Here is a 13636-nt window from a genome sequence, read left to right as displayed (position 1 = left end):
TTAAAAAGGATATAAAAAATATGGCAGAAAGAAAGAATACCTCTTGTGGGTCCAGGTGAACAGAGTATGTAAAAATCTCTGTGACTTTTCCTGGAGCATGATCTGCACACTGCTGATTCTCCTCTCTCTTCCTTCATTCCCACTGGTTAGCTTTGTGTTGCTCGTCCTGTCCTTGTAGCTTTGGTCATGGCCTCTGTGGGAATGTAATTTTCAGACATTTCTCTAGGACCTGCTGTGTGTCAGGTGTGGGAGTCAGGCAGGAGTAAAACAGGAACAAATTACTATTTCTGCTCTTAGAGGTGATTGAACTATTTAACCACTGTACTGACCAGTCAGAACGGATGCCAGGGAGAGCCCTGTCCATGATGGCCCCATGCTGGGGTGGGTGGGCATTCATTGCTTAGTGGTTGGATAGTGAAGAGGTCTGAGGGCAAATGATAGGAAGGGTACACAGAGCTGTAGTCATTTTCCAGCTGGTGAGGAGGCCTTTAAATATTGCTACCCTGGTATACAGCAGTGGCTGTCCCATGGTCACTCTTCTTGTTCTCAGACACGCTCCCCCACATGAAGATGGGGAGGCCTCTGACCTCTGAAGGAAGGCATTGTCATCCTGGCCACTGGCCAGCACCCCAAGCTTGCTCTCCATCCTGCCCTTGGGGTTCTCTTGGCTGATTTTCTGTTAGACTCTTACAGGCTCCTGGATGAGAAGTAGTCCATTGGTGAGGGCACAGAGCCCTGGCTGCCCCTGACAGCTTTCCAGGTGTGTGGACGGTTGCATCCAGAGTCCCTTTTATCAGGGGCTAGGAGACAGCATCTAGAGACTCTCCAATAGAACTGGCAACAGCCAGACCTTGCAGCTCATGGGGACTAGCCAGGGTGGTAGGCATGAGACATGTGGGCTGGGGCCCCTAGAATTTCCCTGGGCTTTCCATGTGGATGTGTAGATGGGTAGAGTTGAGAAGGCTTTTCGTGAGGATCTTGTTTTCTTGCTTCATTTGAGAATATCTGACTTTCCTCCCTGGACGTGAGACCAAATGTGGTTCCAAAGCGAGGTTTCTTTCACAGGGTCTGTGGTTAACTGTCCCCACCACTTGCTACTGATCTCCTGCCAGGCCTGGGTATCACCGCTGGTGCAGGTTGGGAGGGGAGAGAGATGGAATTCTTAGCACCCAGCTATATTAGGAGGTTGGACCGGGGGTTCTGGAGGTGACCTCTGGTGGTTTTTATGGCATGGTTCTCTTGCTGGTTTTGTGCTGGCTCTGGGGCAGGGGGGCCCACTACAAATCCAAAGTTCCTCTGCCTCCAAGCTGTCAGCTTGCTCTGCCCTGGCCTTTCTCCTTCCCTGTTCTCACCAGTGGCCAACTTTCTGGGAAAGGATGAAGGAGGCTGAGCTCGCCCACCCAGGAGCAGAGGGGTTCGAGGGAGCAGTCTCCTCTGCTGGGTGCACTAACCCGCCCAAGGCCTTTCTACAAGGGCTCCCCAGCCACTGGCCTAGACCCGGCAGGGCAGCAGCCGCCTGTTTAGTGCTGCTGTTTTTATAAGCTAATGAGGGCAGAGTGTGAGCCACAGGCGATGATGCTGGGATATTAACTGTGACAGGAAGCTTGATCATAATTATCTTAACGAGGATAGGGTTAATTACAGTGGAAACTTAAAAGTTCTCTCTGTTTGAATCCACTGGAGCCGAATGCATTGTGATGTTTTGTCATTTTTGATGTGACTTTGGAAAAGGCCCTGGGACTCTCGGCAGCCCAGCCACAGCGCGGCTCCTGGGGGAGCCTAGGCAGAGCCCTGCAAACTGAGATGGTACCTGTGGGTGAGATCATGGCAGCTTTCCTCCCCGTGGAGCGGGAGGCGGGAGGCAGGCAGTCTGCCATGAGCTCTGGAGGTGCTGATTAAGTTTCCAGAGCAAACCACCTGCCACAGGGTGGACCCCGCTCTCCTTCTTCCTTACCAGGCTGGGAAGAGCTGTCTCCAGCTGGCTTCCCTGGGGAGTGGGTGAAACCTGGCTGGTCCCCTCATACCCACGACATCACAGCCTCTGCTAGGGAAGCTGGCAAATAACCCTGGATGACAGTCACCCATTCCACCAGGGCTCTCATTTGGGGGTGTATTTTGATGTCCACATACAAGGTTATAGCAGAGAAATTGCAGTCCTGTCCTCATTTTGCCTGTAAGCTCCCATTGCTGTCCCATCAAACAGCACAGGCCAGTGTAGCTCTCTCAAACCTTTTCTGCCTTGTCATTTCACTTAACAGAGCATATCTGTTTGTGGACATCTGGCGTATAGGAGTATGAACTCAAAGATTGTTGCAAATAATTTATTTCTCTTACTTCTTTCTGGAAAACAACAAAAACAATAAAATATTTTTTTAAGTGAAAAATAAAGCCATCTTCCGGGTGTACGCTTATTTGGCCCCCACATGCCAGGCAAGCCCCACAAATCCTCTCCTCCCTGTCTCCCCTTCACAAAGCTGTGTTCTCTGTCCTCAGTCCCTCAGCTCTGAATTTAGCTGGTTCAATCACCAAGGGCATGCTATCCCATGACACGAAAACAGGGATTTATTAATTAGCAGTCCCCCATGCACACAGTTCCCTTTTTACTGAGCAGCTAATAACCCTACATGGCAAAAAGACTCTGAGACAGGTGATTTGAGATGGATGCTCCTGGCTCCTCTCACTGCAGTAGGAATGCTGCCCCAGAGAACCCTGCACTCCCTACAGAGGTTGTCTCCGTGGGGGTAGGCACCCCGCTAGTGTGTCCTGTTTGTCCCACTTCATGCTATGTCATTTTGTTTTATGCCTTCCCTGAAGCACTTTTGGAAGGGAGCTTTCTTCTGCTTGCCAGTTGCCAACCATTTGCTGATTCTCATGATAAAAGTATAATATTTGCATAACATAACTCAGGAACAATGTGCATTTGGATGCTGCCTTTGACCAGAGCCCAGCTGATGTTTGTGCACAAAAGACTTATTAGCTCCCCATAAGGCTGCCTGACTGGAGCAGCTCTGCTCCCCACTCCCCTCCCTGGCAAACAGGGGCCCGGTCCTGAGAAGCACTTTTGGTTAATGAGCATCACTCATTGACCCCTGTGGAGGGAGGTACTTCAGAAGACCCCAAAGGTCCCCTACACACCTGTATGGTTTTGTCCATCTGCCTACCCCCTGTGTCCCCAACACATCCCCAAGCTCAGATCCTGGGGGGAAAATCAATGCATCAAAGAGGGAAGGAAAAGAAAGGAATCAGCCTTTGCTAGTAACTTGTCAGTGCCCTTAGTCTCTGTATGATCCTCTGCGCTGGAAGGAACAGAGTGCACAGTTCAGAACTGATCTCAGGGTGCTCAGATTCACACTGCAAGGTCGTGGAGGAACTGAGGCAAAGCCCTAAAACTTCCTGCTTAGATGTGTCAGTGTTTTGCCTCCTCGAACCATGAGGAAAAAGAGAACAGAGGAGCAGGAAATGAAATCTGAAGACCCTTAGCCCAACACATGCACAGCCCTGTCCTTCCACATTGAGCAGGCAGTGTTGGCTGTCAGAGCAGGTGTGCTCTGGGTGTTGGGCCCCGGGGGGGGGGGGGGACCACCCTGAGGACTGGCAGAAACAGGCCTGCAGGAGCTCTGGGCCCAGTGGCATCTGCAGATTTAATTACTTACAATGCATTTTATATCTTGCAAGTATTGACTCCCTGCTTTGGAGACTTCTTGGCAGAGGTAACCAAGAGGGAGATCTGGATGCCTCGGGAAAGCCCTGGTGCTGAACTTCACACACGCTGTATATACACATTTGCACACGCAAGCATGCAGCACAGTAATGGAGGTGCTATCAGTAAATGAATAAATAGTGTGGACGACATCTTCCTGATTCGTCACATTTTATAGAGTAGTCAGGGATCCCATGCGAGTCCTCCCTCAGATAGACGTCGTAGCTCAGCTGTCAGCCTGTGCAAGCTCAGCACATATCCTGGGTCTGGCAGGTGAACGAGCTGGGAGTTTGTGTCTGCGTAAGTCTCTGTACTGGGCGGCTTTCTTTAATTAATGTCTGTGCACATCTGAGCAAGTGCTTGTGCAAAATTGCCCCATGCCTCCTCCACCCTGACCTCTTGTCTTGTGATGGGCACTCACGAGAGCCCATCAGATGAAGAGTTAACTTTCAGCTGTGTGTATAAGCAAAGCCGTTTTTCCCTTTCTGATACATGATTTCACCCCCCTTGAGCTGGGTCCTTAATCCTTTTAGATGCCTTTTATTTACTGCCTCAACATCTCCATTGCTAGGTCTACACTTATTTTTTTCCCCTTGCTTTTCAAAAATAAAGTGAGAAATTCACGTTCCATAAATTAAAACACTAACTCCACGTCAAGAGCTTTTGAAGCAAAAAAAAAAAAAAATTCTCTCAACCCTCCTCCTCCCAACAAAACCCAAAACAAATAAAAAGAAATAATGAAAGAAAAAGAAAAGGCCCTCTCAGGCTGGAGCGATTATGTAATTCCACAGATGCCTTGCCTTTTGGGCAACCATGGGGACACTGGGCAGAAGCAAATTAAGTGATTAGTGAAGAAAAAAGGCAGAGGGAGGGGAAAAAAGTGAAAGGATATGAAAGGAAAGAAAAGAAGCCCTCCTTGCCATTTCCCCTGCGACCGTACAGAGGAGAACCGCTAAGAAATGATACTTGAAGTTATATTTATTATTGTAAGAGGGGTATGATATTTCTAGGCAGGAATGATGGATGACAACTTAAATTTGTGTCCAGGGAATGAAGGTGAACTGTGACAGAGTTATTTATCTTGGGAATGGAGGTTAGGGTCAGCCCAGGCTGGGTGCCTGAAGGCACAAGACATTGACAAATTTATCCTGCAGGCCGTATCTGAAGCCCTTTGTTTTGGATCCTGGCTACTCACTAAGTGACCCTCATCCTTCATGTTGGCAATGCGTGAAGGATGCGGTGAGTGCCAGCGGCCCCTTCTCCCCCGCCGCCCCCACCCCGGCTCCCGCTACTAATTCTTGTCATTCACTTTGCTGACAGGCACCAAGCCCAAACTATTCCCAGTCCTGAAAGGGAAGGTTAAAATATTTATTTCGGCTCATAATGGCCTCCCTGATTTAGTGCAGGATCATTTTTCCTGTTGCCTTTGTCATTGCAGGTCACTGGAAGGACTGAGCGCATTCAGGAGCCTGGAGGAACTCATCTTGGACAACAATCTGCTCGGGGACGACCTGGTGTTGCCAGGGTTACCCCAGCTCCACACCTTAACCCTCAACAAGAACCGAATATCCTTTCCTCTGCCTGTCGCCCCCACTCCTTGCCGCCCCCCACTCCCTGCCCAGCCCCACAGTGGTCCCCTCCCGCCCCCCCCCCCCACCAAATACCTGCAAAATGTCAAATGAGTTTTATGTGTCAGCTAAATTAAAGTATGTGAAATACAGTCCATGGGCAGACACAGCGTTCTGTCTTCTGGCACCCGGGACACTTCAGAGTAATTTATTATAGGTCATTCATAAATGAAATGCACCATTATATCTTCCTGTTGCTCCATTTTAGTGTAGAGATCTAAGTTATGGCTGCGAAGAAATCTTTTTAATAGATAAAAATAGAGAAAGAAAATAATGTCACTGCTGCGGAGGAGGCGAAGCTGGTCGGGTTGGCTTGGGCTTGTGTGGGATAGCGACCTCTGGTGGGAAGTGGGAGGTAATGCCGCTAAGCAAACTTGGTCTTCTGGGTTTCTGGAAGACTCTGGTGCAGGCAAGAGTAACAGTTCTGGTAAGAAAGAGGAGAGGGGCAAGAGCTGAGGTGGAAGAGAGGTATGACAGTCAGGCCTGGCTCTGCGTTCCCAGGTGTGTACCTCACTGGCTTGTGATAGGGGCCTAGGAGAGCCATTGGGCCACGCTTCCCCTGAGTAGGTGCCAATTACAGACAGACTTGCAGGGACTACCCGCAGTGGATTCTGCAGTAAGAACAGAATCCAGGGAACCTTTTCTGAGACCCAAGCCACATAACTCCTCTGTTGTTAGAGTTATGGATTATCATGCACTAGAATGCCAACTCCACAAGGCAGGGAGTTCTCTCCATCCTTCACACATAGAATACTGCCTGTCATAGAGTACAAGTTCCATAAATATTTGTGGGATGAACGAATGAGTCATTACCACTAGCTTTTCATTAGTGGACACTCCTAGGCATCAGGCTCTGTGCTACATCCTTTAAGTATAGTATTTTTCATTCTTACCAAGCCCTGTTAGGAGGGTGCACTTTTTCCATTTATCTAGAAATGGAAAGAGGTGCAGTATAGACCTCCACCCCCACCCTTGTCAGATAGTTAACAAGATGCTAAGCCCTAGATTCCATTTCAGATTGTGGTTATAGTCAGAGTTCTTTCTGTTCTCTGTGGCTCCAGAGTTGAAGTTCAATTGCTTTGTCTAACTGAGAGAACATTTGAAACCTGGAGTAGTTAAATCACTTGTTCACATTCATGTGATAAGGTAGAAATAGAAAAGAAACCAGGGCATTTCCCATTAGATTGTAAAATAAAGGCAGATATACCTGTTAACTTTGACTTGTATGCTTATGTCAGCATTTAAAGACATTTTGCAAAGCATTTATTAGCCATTGTCTATTCTTCAAGCCATAAGTTAATATTTTCTTTATTTTGTATTGTCTCCGTTCGCCCTTGCTGCTGTGACAGAATCCTGTTGAGTAGAACAATGAGCATTTATTTCTCATAGTCTGAAAGCTGGAGGTTAGTATTTCAACATTCAAATTTGAGAAGACACAAACATTCATATCTTAGCAAGTATGGATCTTACAGCCATTATTAATGGCCACTCTAATAGAGAAGTGGAAGGCCTCTAAGTAAATTCAGTCTGGGTCATAATGACAAATCTGGTCGGGGGTTTCCCTCTTCTACCCTCTGGTCAATCAAGTTTCCTAGTCATTGTTTGAAAACTTATTACAGCTTATTAAACTTACTACAGCTTATAAAATATTTATAGCTAGTGTGTCCTGTGGCTTCCTTAGTGGTCTTAGGAGATCATATGGATGATATTCTCAAATCAGTCAAGGACAGAAAGGTTATTAGACTAGAATTTGTATGATATGGGTCCCAAGACTCACTTCCTGTGGCTCATGTCACTGGTGAATAGCAGAGTCCACAGACTTGGGGTCATGGGTCAGTGTAATCATATTTAGCTGTGTGGCCTTGGACAAGTCATTCTCTGTGACCTCTGTTCTTTTTTAAGGAATTAAGTTGAGTTGAATGATGGTTTTATTCTTAGTATTGTAGACACCAGAGATTGGTGAGCCTCTTGGATCCCCAGCATTGAGAGATTATCTTTTATGTTTGGTTGGGCCCTTTCCCTACTCCATGTATCACTTTCCACATCAAGTAGCATGATGCTGAGGGAGTAATAGAATGGCTGGGAGGGGCTGTAGAAGAAGATGCCACGAAGCTATAAACATGACTGGGTATGTCATTGTGCTATTGTGGTGCGCTTTATTATCAGTAGATACAGAAGCCAAGGGTTGGCTCTCCCAGGATGCAGCATGACTTCTTTCCTTTTTTCTTCACTGGCCTGTTGGACCAGAGATTCATGAAGACGAGATTCCCCATCTGCTTGATCCAAAAGTCAGAGAATGAAAGACAGGTAAATGCAGGCAACATCATATGCCATCCTCTAAGTCTAACACTTCTGACTCTATATTTTCAGCCCTCTAACTCTCTTACCTAATTGGGAAAATGCCCCAGGTTCTCAAACAATTATTAGGTTCCATTTTTCTGTTGCTTCCCCATGAAATACCTTATATGTGGGCTTTTGCTACATAATAATCCACCCCAAAACTTAAGGGATTACAACAACAAATATTTTGTTTGCAATTGTATAGGTCAACTAATTGGCTAGGGCTCAGCTGGATGGTTCTTCTGCTGGTCTTACTTTGGATAACTCATGTTACCACCATGATTTGAAACTGTTGGAGCTGGATGGTCTAAATGGTCTCACCCATATGTTCTGGAAATGGATGCAGGCTGTTGGCTGAACTGCTCATCTCTAACAGGCTGCATGACCCACATCACAGGAGAGGAATGTTCCAGAACAACGTCTAGGGTACAAGTACTTTGTAAGTACAACTTGTATTATGAAAGCAAATGTAGAACAAATGTGGGTATAGAGAGGCACAGCTCATTCCCATAGCAATTTTCTACACTGGCATTTCATCTCCTTTAAGATTTTAGCTTTACTTTTGTCATAAAGGGCACCAAAGCAATTAACTATTGACCTCCTAAAAGGCTAAGTATTAGCTTTTTCTCATAATTGAATCTTTCAGCACATTTGCAATCTTGCTAGCAAATGATATATTTTTTTTCAAATTCTTTTGTGAAATTTGTTTTATTTTTATCTACTTATTCATTTATTTATTTTTTGGTTTTGGCATCTATAGAATAGCTTTTTGCCCTCCCTAATCTGCCCTATAAATCAAGATTTTTTTCCTTTTTTGTTTTTATTCACTTTTAACTATATCTAAACAGCTCTGTTTACTATGCTCTGGAAACTTGGGTTGTTGGCTTCCTTTTTCCTTTAGCAGGTGGAACTGTTGCATAGTATTTAAGAACAACAGGCTCTGAGCCAGACTCCCTGCTCTTGTACCTGAAGTCTGCCATTTGCTACATGACCTAGGTCAAGTTACATAATATCTCTATGCTTTGGTTTCCTCTGCAAAATGGGGACAATAATAGTACTCATCCCATAGTTTATTATAAGAGGACTCTAAATATCTAAACAACATTAAGTGCCAGTAACATAGTAAGTATGTGTATATTGCTACCACTACTCTAGAGAAGTGTGTGAACTTATCTGACTTGGTCCCCATTACAATCAAGGCCAGAGCATATTCCTTTGACTTTTATAATTTAATATTACCTTAATATTCTACGAGTTGGACACCATTCTTCTCATTTTTATGGAAAAGCTAGGAGTGTAAGCTTTTGGATGTCATGTAGATTGTCAAAGGTGGGGTTCAGTCTAGAACCCAGGTATGCTGATTTCTAGCCCCAAAGTCTGAAACTCAAAGGGGAGGCAGTCACTGCACAAAGAGAGGGACTTAGATGTGGGGGAGTCAGTTGCCTGTGCCTACCATGGTAAGGCCCTGCTCCAGCTAGGTCTGAGGAATTCTGCTCATGAAAGAGATCCCAGAGTCCACACTCAGTAGCACCAATCAATTCCTCCCACCCGATCTGTGTACCTTCTGCTTGACTTCTCATATTTGTTATACCTCCCCTCTGCTCCACTTTAGTTCAGCTCTCAGCTTTGGTGTCTTGCCTGGAATCTCTGAAAGCCTGGTTGTCTTTGAGCTGTCTCACCTTTGGTTCATTTAGAATGGCCAGGTAGTCACTGGCCATGAACTTGAATCCCTCTCTCCGCCCTTATATTTTCACCTCTCTCTCCTACTATAAGCGTGCACACACTATCCATGACTCTCCCACCAGTACAGGTAGGGTCTTTGGTAATGGTGTCAACCATATCATAAATTAATATTCAACCACAAGTAAGGGACCAAATAAAAAAATCTGAAAACATACATCTTTAATTTTTACACAATCCAATGTTCTCCCTGGTCTTCCCTTTGAGGATTACACTGACATCATTTGAAATCACCATTTTGTGTTTCCCTGTTTGCTTTAGTACATTGTCTGATGAGACAACAGGGTTTGAATTGTAGCACCGGATGGAAGAAAGAATGCTACATGTACACAGCTGGGCTGTGGTGAGCAGACCACTGCATGAGTCAGAAGACAGGCCTGAGCTCTGATAGCAATTTGCTGTCCTCTTGGGGGAAGTCTCAGTGCCTTGTCAGGAGCCTTGGTTTCTTTATAAAATGGGTAATATAATATGTACTTTAGAGTATTGTTGAGAAATTTAAATGATATAGTTATATGGGAAGCCGCTTTGTGAACACCCAAAGATTTTACAACTTCTTAGTACATTTTACTATTAGTTAAATCTTCAGTGCTTTAAAAACTGAGCTTATATTGAAAGTAATCTAAGGTACAGAGCATAGCTGGATAACAGCACATTGTGGTCTCCCCCAGAAACATATAAGACTCTTTAATTTTTGTGTTAGGAAATCATGAGTCCTGTTTTCCCCTAGAATGCAGTTTCTCTAGGATCTAAATTTGAATCCAGATTCTGCCACTTTTTGGCTGTGTGACCTTTAAGCCTTTTCCTTAATTGTTATTTGGGCGTGATAAGGACTGCTGCTTGAGTATAGATCTAAATGAGATAATATGTTATTGTACTGCATATTTAGCATTCAAAAATCCTTCATTAGGATTATCCCTGGTTAAAATCCCCCCAGGGTGTCAGAAGCTACCCTTTGACCTAGAGCTCAGCCTAGAGTGAAGGATGAGCCCCTTCTCACCTGGGAGACCACTTTGGACCTGAGCAACTGGACACACACGCCAGAAGGCTCCCCTCCTCCTTCCCACTCCAAACTTGCAAGGCAAGAGGCTGCTTTGATCTTGGACCCTCCGCAGAAAATCTCCCTTGGCAAGCCCAGCCACGACAGCTGGGCTCCGTGATGGCAACTTTCTGTAGACAACGTTGAAAAAAATCTAAACGCCAAGTCCTCCGGAGAAGAGTTGATGAGGGAAACCAGGTGTGTGCTGAGAATCCAGCTGGAGAGAGTTGTAACTCTGCCAAATAGATTCAATTTTTTTTTTTTTTTAAAGGAAGAAAAGTCACTCTTGGGAGAATCCCTGAATCCGTCTCCACTGCCGTGGTCTTGGTCAGCCAGAGACATGGAGTTTCTTCTACTGATCGCCTCTGGTTAATTTTCCATGCAACTTGACAAAAAGGAATATGACAAGTTCTATCTCAGCTCCAAATCAGGCAAGACAGGGCTGTGTTTGTCCTCGCTGACCCAGGGGACCGAGGAGCCAATTAAAACTCCTTCTCCTATTTCATTCTGTGGTGGTGGAATCAACACAGAGTTGAAGAGCAGCTCCAGCGCATGCGGGGTGAAGGCGCTGGGGCTTCCTGGCTGGTGTGGGTTTGGGGGAGACCGCCCAGATCAGCCCCCTTTATCACTTTTTAGGTTGTCAAATGATGGCACTTCTGTCACACAAAGTGTCCTAAATGTGCCAGACTCTGGGAAATCCCCTGGATTTACTGGCATAGGATAGCTGAAGCTTCTTGAAGCCTGTAGACCTTTTTCCCAAGGAATTCCCATGACCGGGGCATTCAGAGGATCTCTCTTCTTGGTGTTTGTGTAAAGGCAGGTTCAGGTTTTGTGGGGTGTGAAACTTGACTAACTTGAAGAGTCCTTCTTAAGATGAAAGTTACATGATTATAAACGTATGAAAATAATGTTTATTTGAAATAAAAATATATGAAAGAAAACTTTAAAAACTTTAAGTGAATAAATCCCACCAATGTGAAAACACTAGAAAAGAAGCAATCCTTTTAAATGAAATATGCCTATATGGGAAGTTTTTCCCTATTTTTTTTCCCCCTGCAAATTCCCTTATAGCTTCATTATGGCATGAAATTTTGTGATGTTTTCTGTAGAAAAAAAAAAGATAACTCCTTCTTAGAGCATGAATGATTGAAGTTTTTATTTTTATTTTTATAGTTGAGAAATGTTCTATTTCACTGCTGCTGTGGGTTGGATAAGTTTTGCACAAAGGTCTGTGTGTTAATGGCTTGGTGCCCAGGGTGGCACTGTTGGGAGGTGGTGAAACCATTAGGAAGTGGAACCTAGTGGGAAGTCCTTAGGTCACTGGGAGCATGCTCTCAAAGGGGATCATGGGATCAGGGCTTCTTCCTTTATTTCTCTTTCTTCCTGGCTCATGAGGTGAGCCATTTGCTCTATTACATATTCCCCACCATTACCATCTGGTATGCCCACTAAAGTCCCAGAACAATGGGTCTACCAGATCTTGCACTGAAACTTTTTAGCACTGTGAGACAAAATCTACCTTTTTTCCCCTTTATTAGTTTCTTATCTCAGGTATTTCATTATAGTGATGGAAATCTGACTCACTATTATTCATTGTTGGTAGTTTCACCAGTGTACCTTCAGTATAACTTTTGAGATGATTTTATTTTGGAGAAACTCTTTCCCATTTCTTTCATATTTGAGCTTTTTAAGATTTCAGAACATTTTGGTGAGGGATGATGGTGTGCATGTGCCTTTGCAAGTATGCACATGCTCAACATCTTCTTCTTCAATGTTTGAATTGATGAATTTGTTAATCATTGCATCTTCAGTTTTATCCTGTCCCTGCATGTTGATGTCAGCCTGGTGAGAGGTGGAACTATTACTGGAAGTCATTCCTACTGAAACTGTTGTAATAATTTAATCAGACACAGAAGTGACTATAGGCTACACAAATACATTCTACTAAGTAAACATGACTCCTAGAGAGTTCTCCTTAGCCAGATCCCTAGGATTCCCATAGCCATTCCTTTTGTCACCTAATTCAAGGGGAAATGTGATGGAGAAAGATAATAATTTTAACTGATTTGCATTCAAATAACCAGTTTTGCAAACTTTAAAAAAATAATACATGTCCATGTGACTGTGTCAGGAGGGTCTTCCCCAGGGCTTTGAAAGGGCCCTGTGTAAGCAAGGAGCCCTTCACACATATGCCTTAATAGCGCTATGTTAAATCTACCTATAAAGACGTACTCCAATTAAAGTAGGTCTACTTCCTTGGTTGGTGGCATGCTAAGCTTCTGCTTGGTCATCACAAACTGTTGAGAAGTGACTGGGATTGCATTCCAACCCAGTTGCCCAGTGTTCCCTCAACTTAAAAATCTTATCAGTTTTGAATTATATTTACTCCAACCTTCATGTAGTAGATGAAGAAGAACTAAGCTTTTAGGTTTGCTCTAAATTAAAAGGTTTGGGTGTGACTTTTCTATATATAGTAGAGAGGGCTTTTCTTAGGTCATCTAAGTTCTTCATGCACATAAATAGTTTGAATCATTATGTCAGTACCATGTTGACAGCCAAACCTCTTGCAGTCCCACAAAATGAATACTGTGTTGGCCAGAGGACTGATGAGCTTGTTTGGTATCCTTCCTGGAATGTGGTCTTGGCCTTGAAGTTTTAGGACAACCTGACAGGCATGAGCTACAGTGCTCCTTGTAGCATCTCATGGGTTCCATGTGTGGGGTAGAGGTTGGAGCAACCCATGAAGTACTGGGCCTTGGGCCTCTGCAGGTCCAGGTCCAGGCACAGAGTACTTCATCTGGGTGACACTGTTGGCTCCTGACCAGTCTTAGGTACTGGATAGGGACTTAGAGAACTTTGAGGAAGGCACTCCATAGCACAGGGTCCCATGAAGTGTCCCTGCCTGGATACAAGGACAGTGCTGATGGAGTGGTGGCAGGACCCTTTTCCTTTTCTAACAATGACTGTGAAACATGCAAAGATGGAATCTACTATAAAAGTTGAATTTTCCCTGGAATTGTTCACTGCCATTTTAACCACTTATATTTTAAAAATGATTTTCTTAAAGAGTATAGTGATTGATTGGGCATGGTGGCTCATGCCTGTAATTTTAGGTACTGGGGAGACTGAGGTAGGAGAATTGAAAGTTCAAGAGCAGCCTCAGCAACTAAGTGAGACCCTGCCTCAAAATAA

At 44.6% G+C, this 13636-nt stretch overlaps 1 protein-coding gene and 1 long non-coding RNA gene across 11 annotated transcripts in view; both read left to right on the top strand.

The window, feature by feature from the left end:
- Lrmda (leucine rich melanocyte differentiation associated) overlaps positions 1-13636 on the top strand; it is a 1020522-nt gene that overhangs the window by 556969 nt on the left and 449917 nt on the right. For 8 of the 9 annotated variants that reach the window (XM_058577977.1, XM_058577983.1, XM_058577979.1 and 5 more), the window contains one exon: positions 5139-5267. In XM_058577977.1, the coding sequence (XP_058433960.1) occupies positions 5139-5267 (129 nt within the window). Of the gene's footprint in view, positions 1-4855; positions 4940-5138; positions 5268-13636 lie in introns of those variants that run through there. The other variant, XM_058577982.1, reaches the window with a different exon arrangement.
- On the top strand, positions 5403-12657 carry LOC124076016 (uncharacterized). 2 transcript variants are annotated; one of them, XR_006846232.2, is made up of 4 exons: positions 5403-6731; positions 7495-7635; positions 7874-8107; positions 10716-12657. It is a non-coding gene; the product is annotated as an uncharacterized LOC124076016 (long non-coding RNA). The 2 variants fall into 2 exon arrangements; XR_006846231.2 differs by lacking the exon at positions 5403-6731 and having other exon boundaries at positions 7519-7635; positions 10343-11845.

Source organism: Marmota monax, unplaced genomic scaffold (assembly GCF_021218885.2).
Source record: "Marmota monax isolate L192 unplaced genomic scaffold, Marmota_monax_Labrador192_F-V1.1 WCK01_AAM20220418_F8-fsc00019, whole genome shotgun sequence".
NCBI classification, from domain to species: Eukaryota; Metazoa; Chordata; class Mammalia; order Rodentia; family Sciuridae; genus Marmota; species Marmota monax.
The sequence above is the reverse complement of the archived record's forward strand: the minus strand, read 5'-3'. Positions and strand labels throughout refer to the sequence as shown.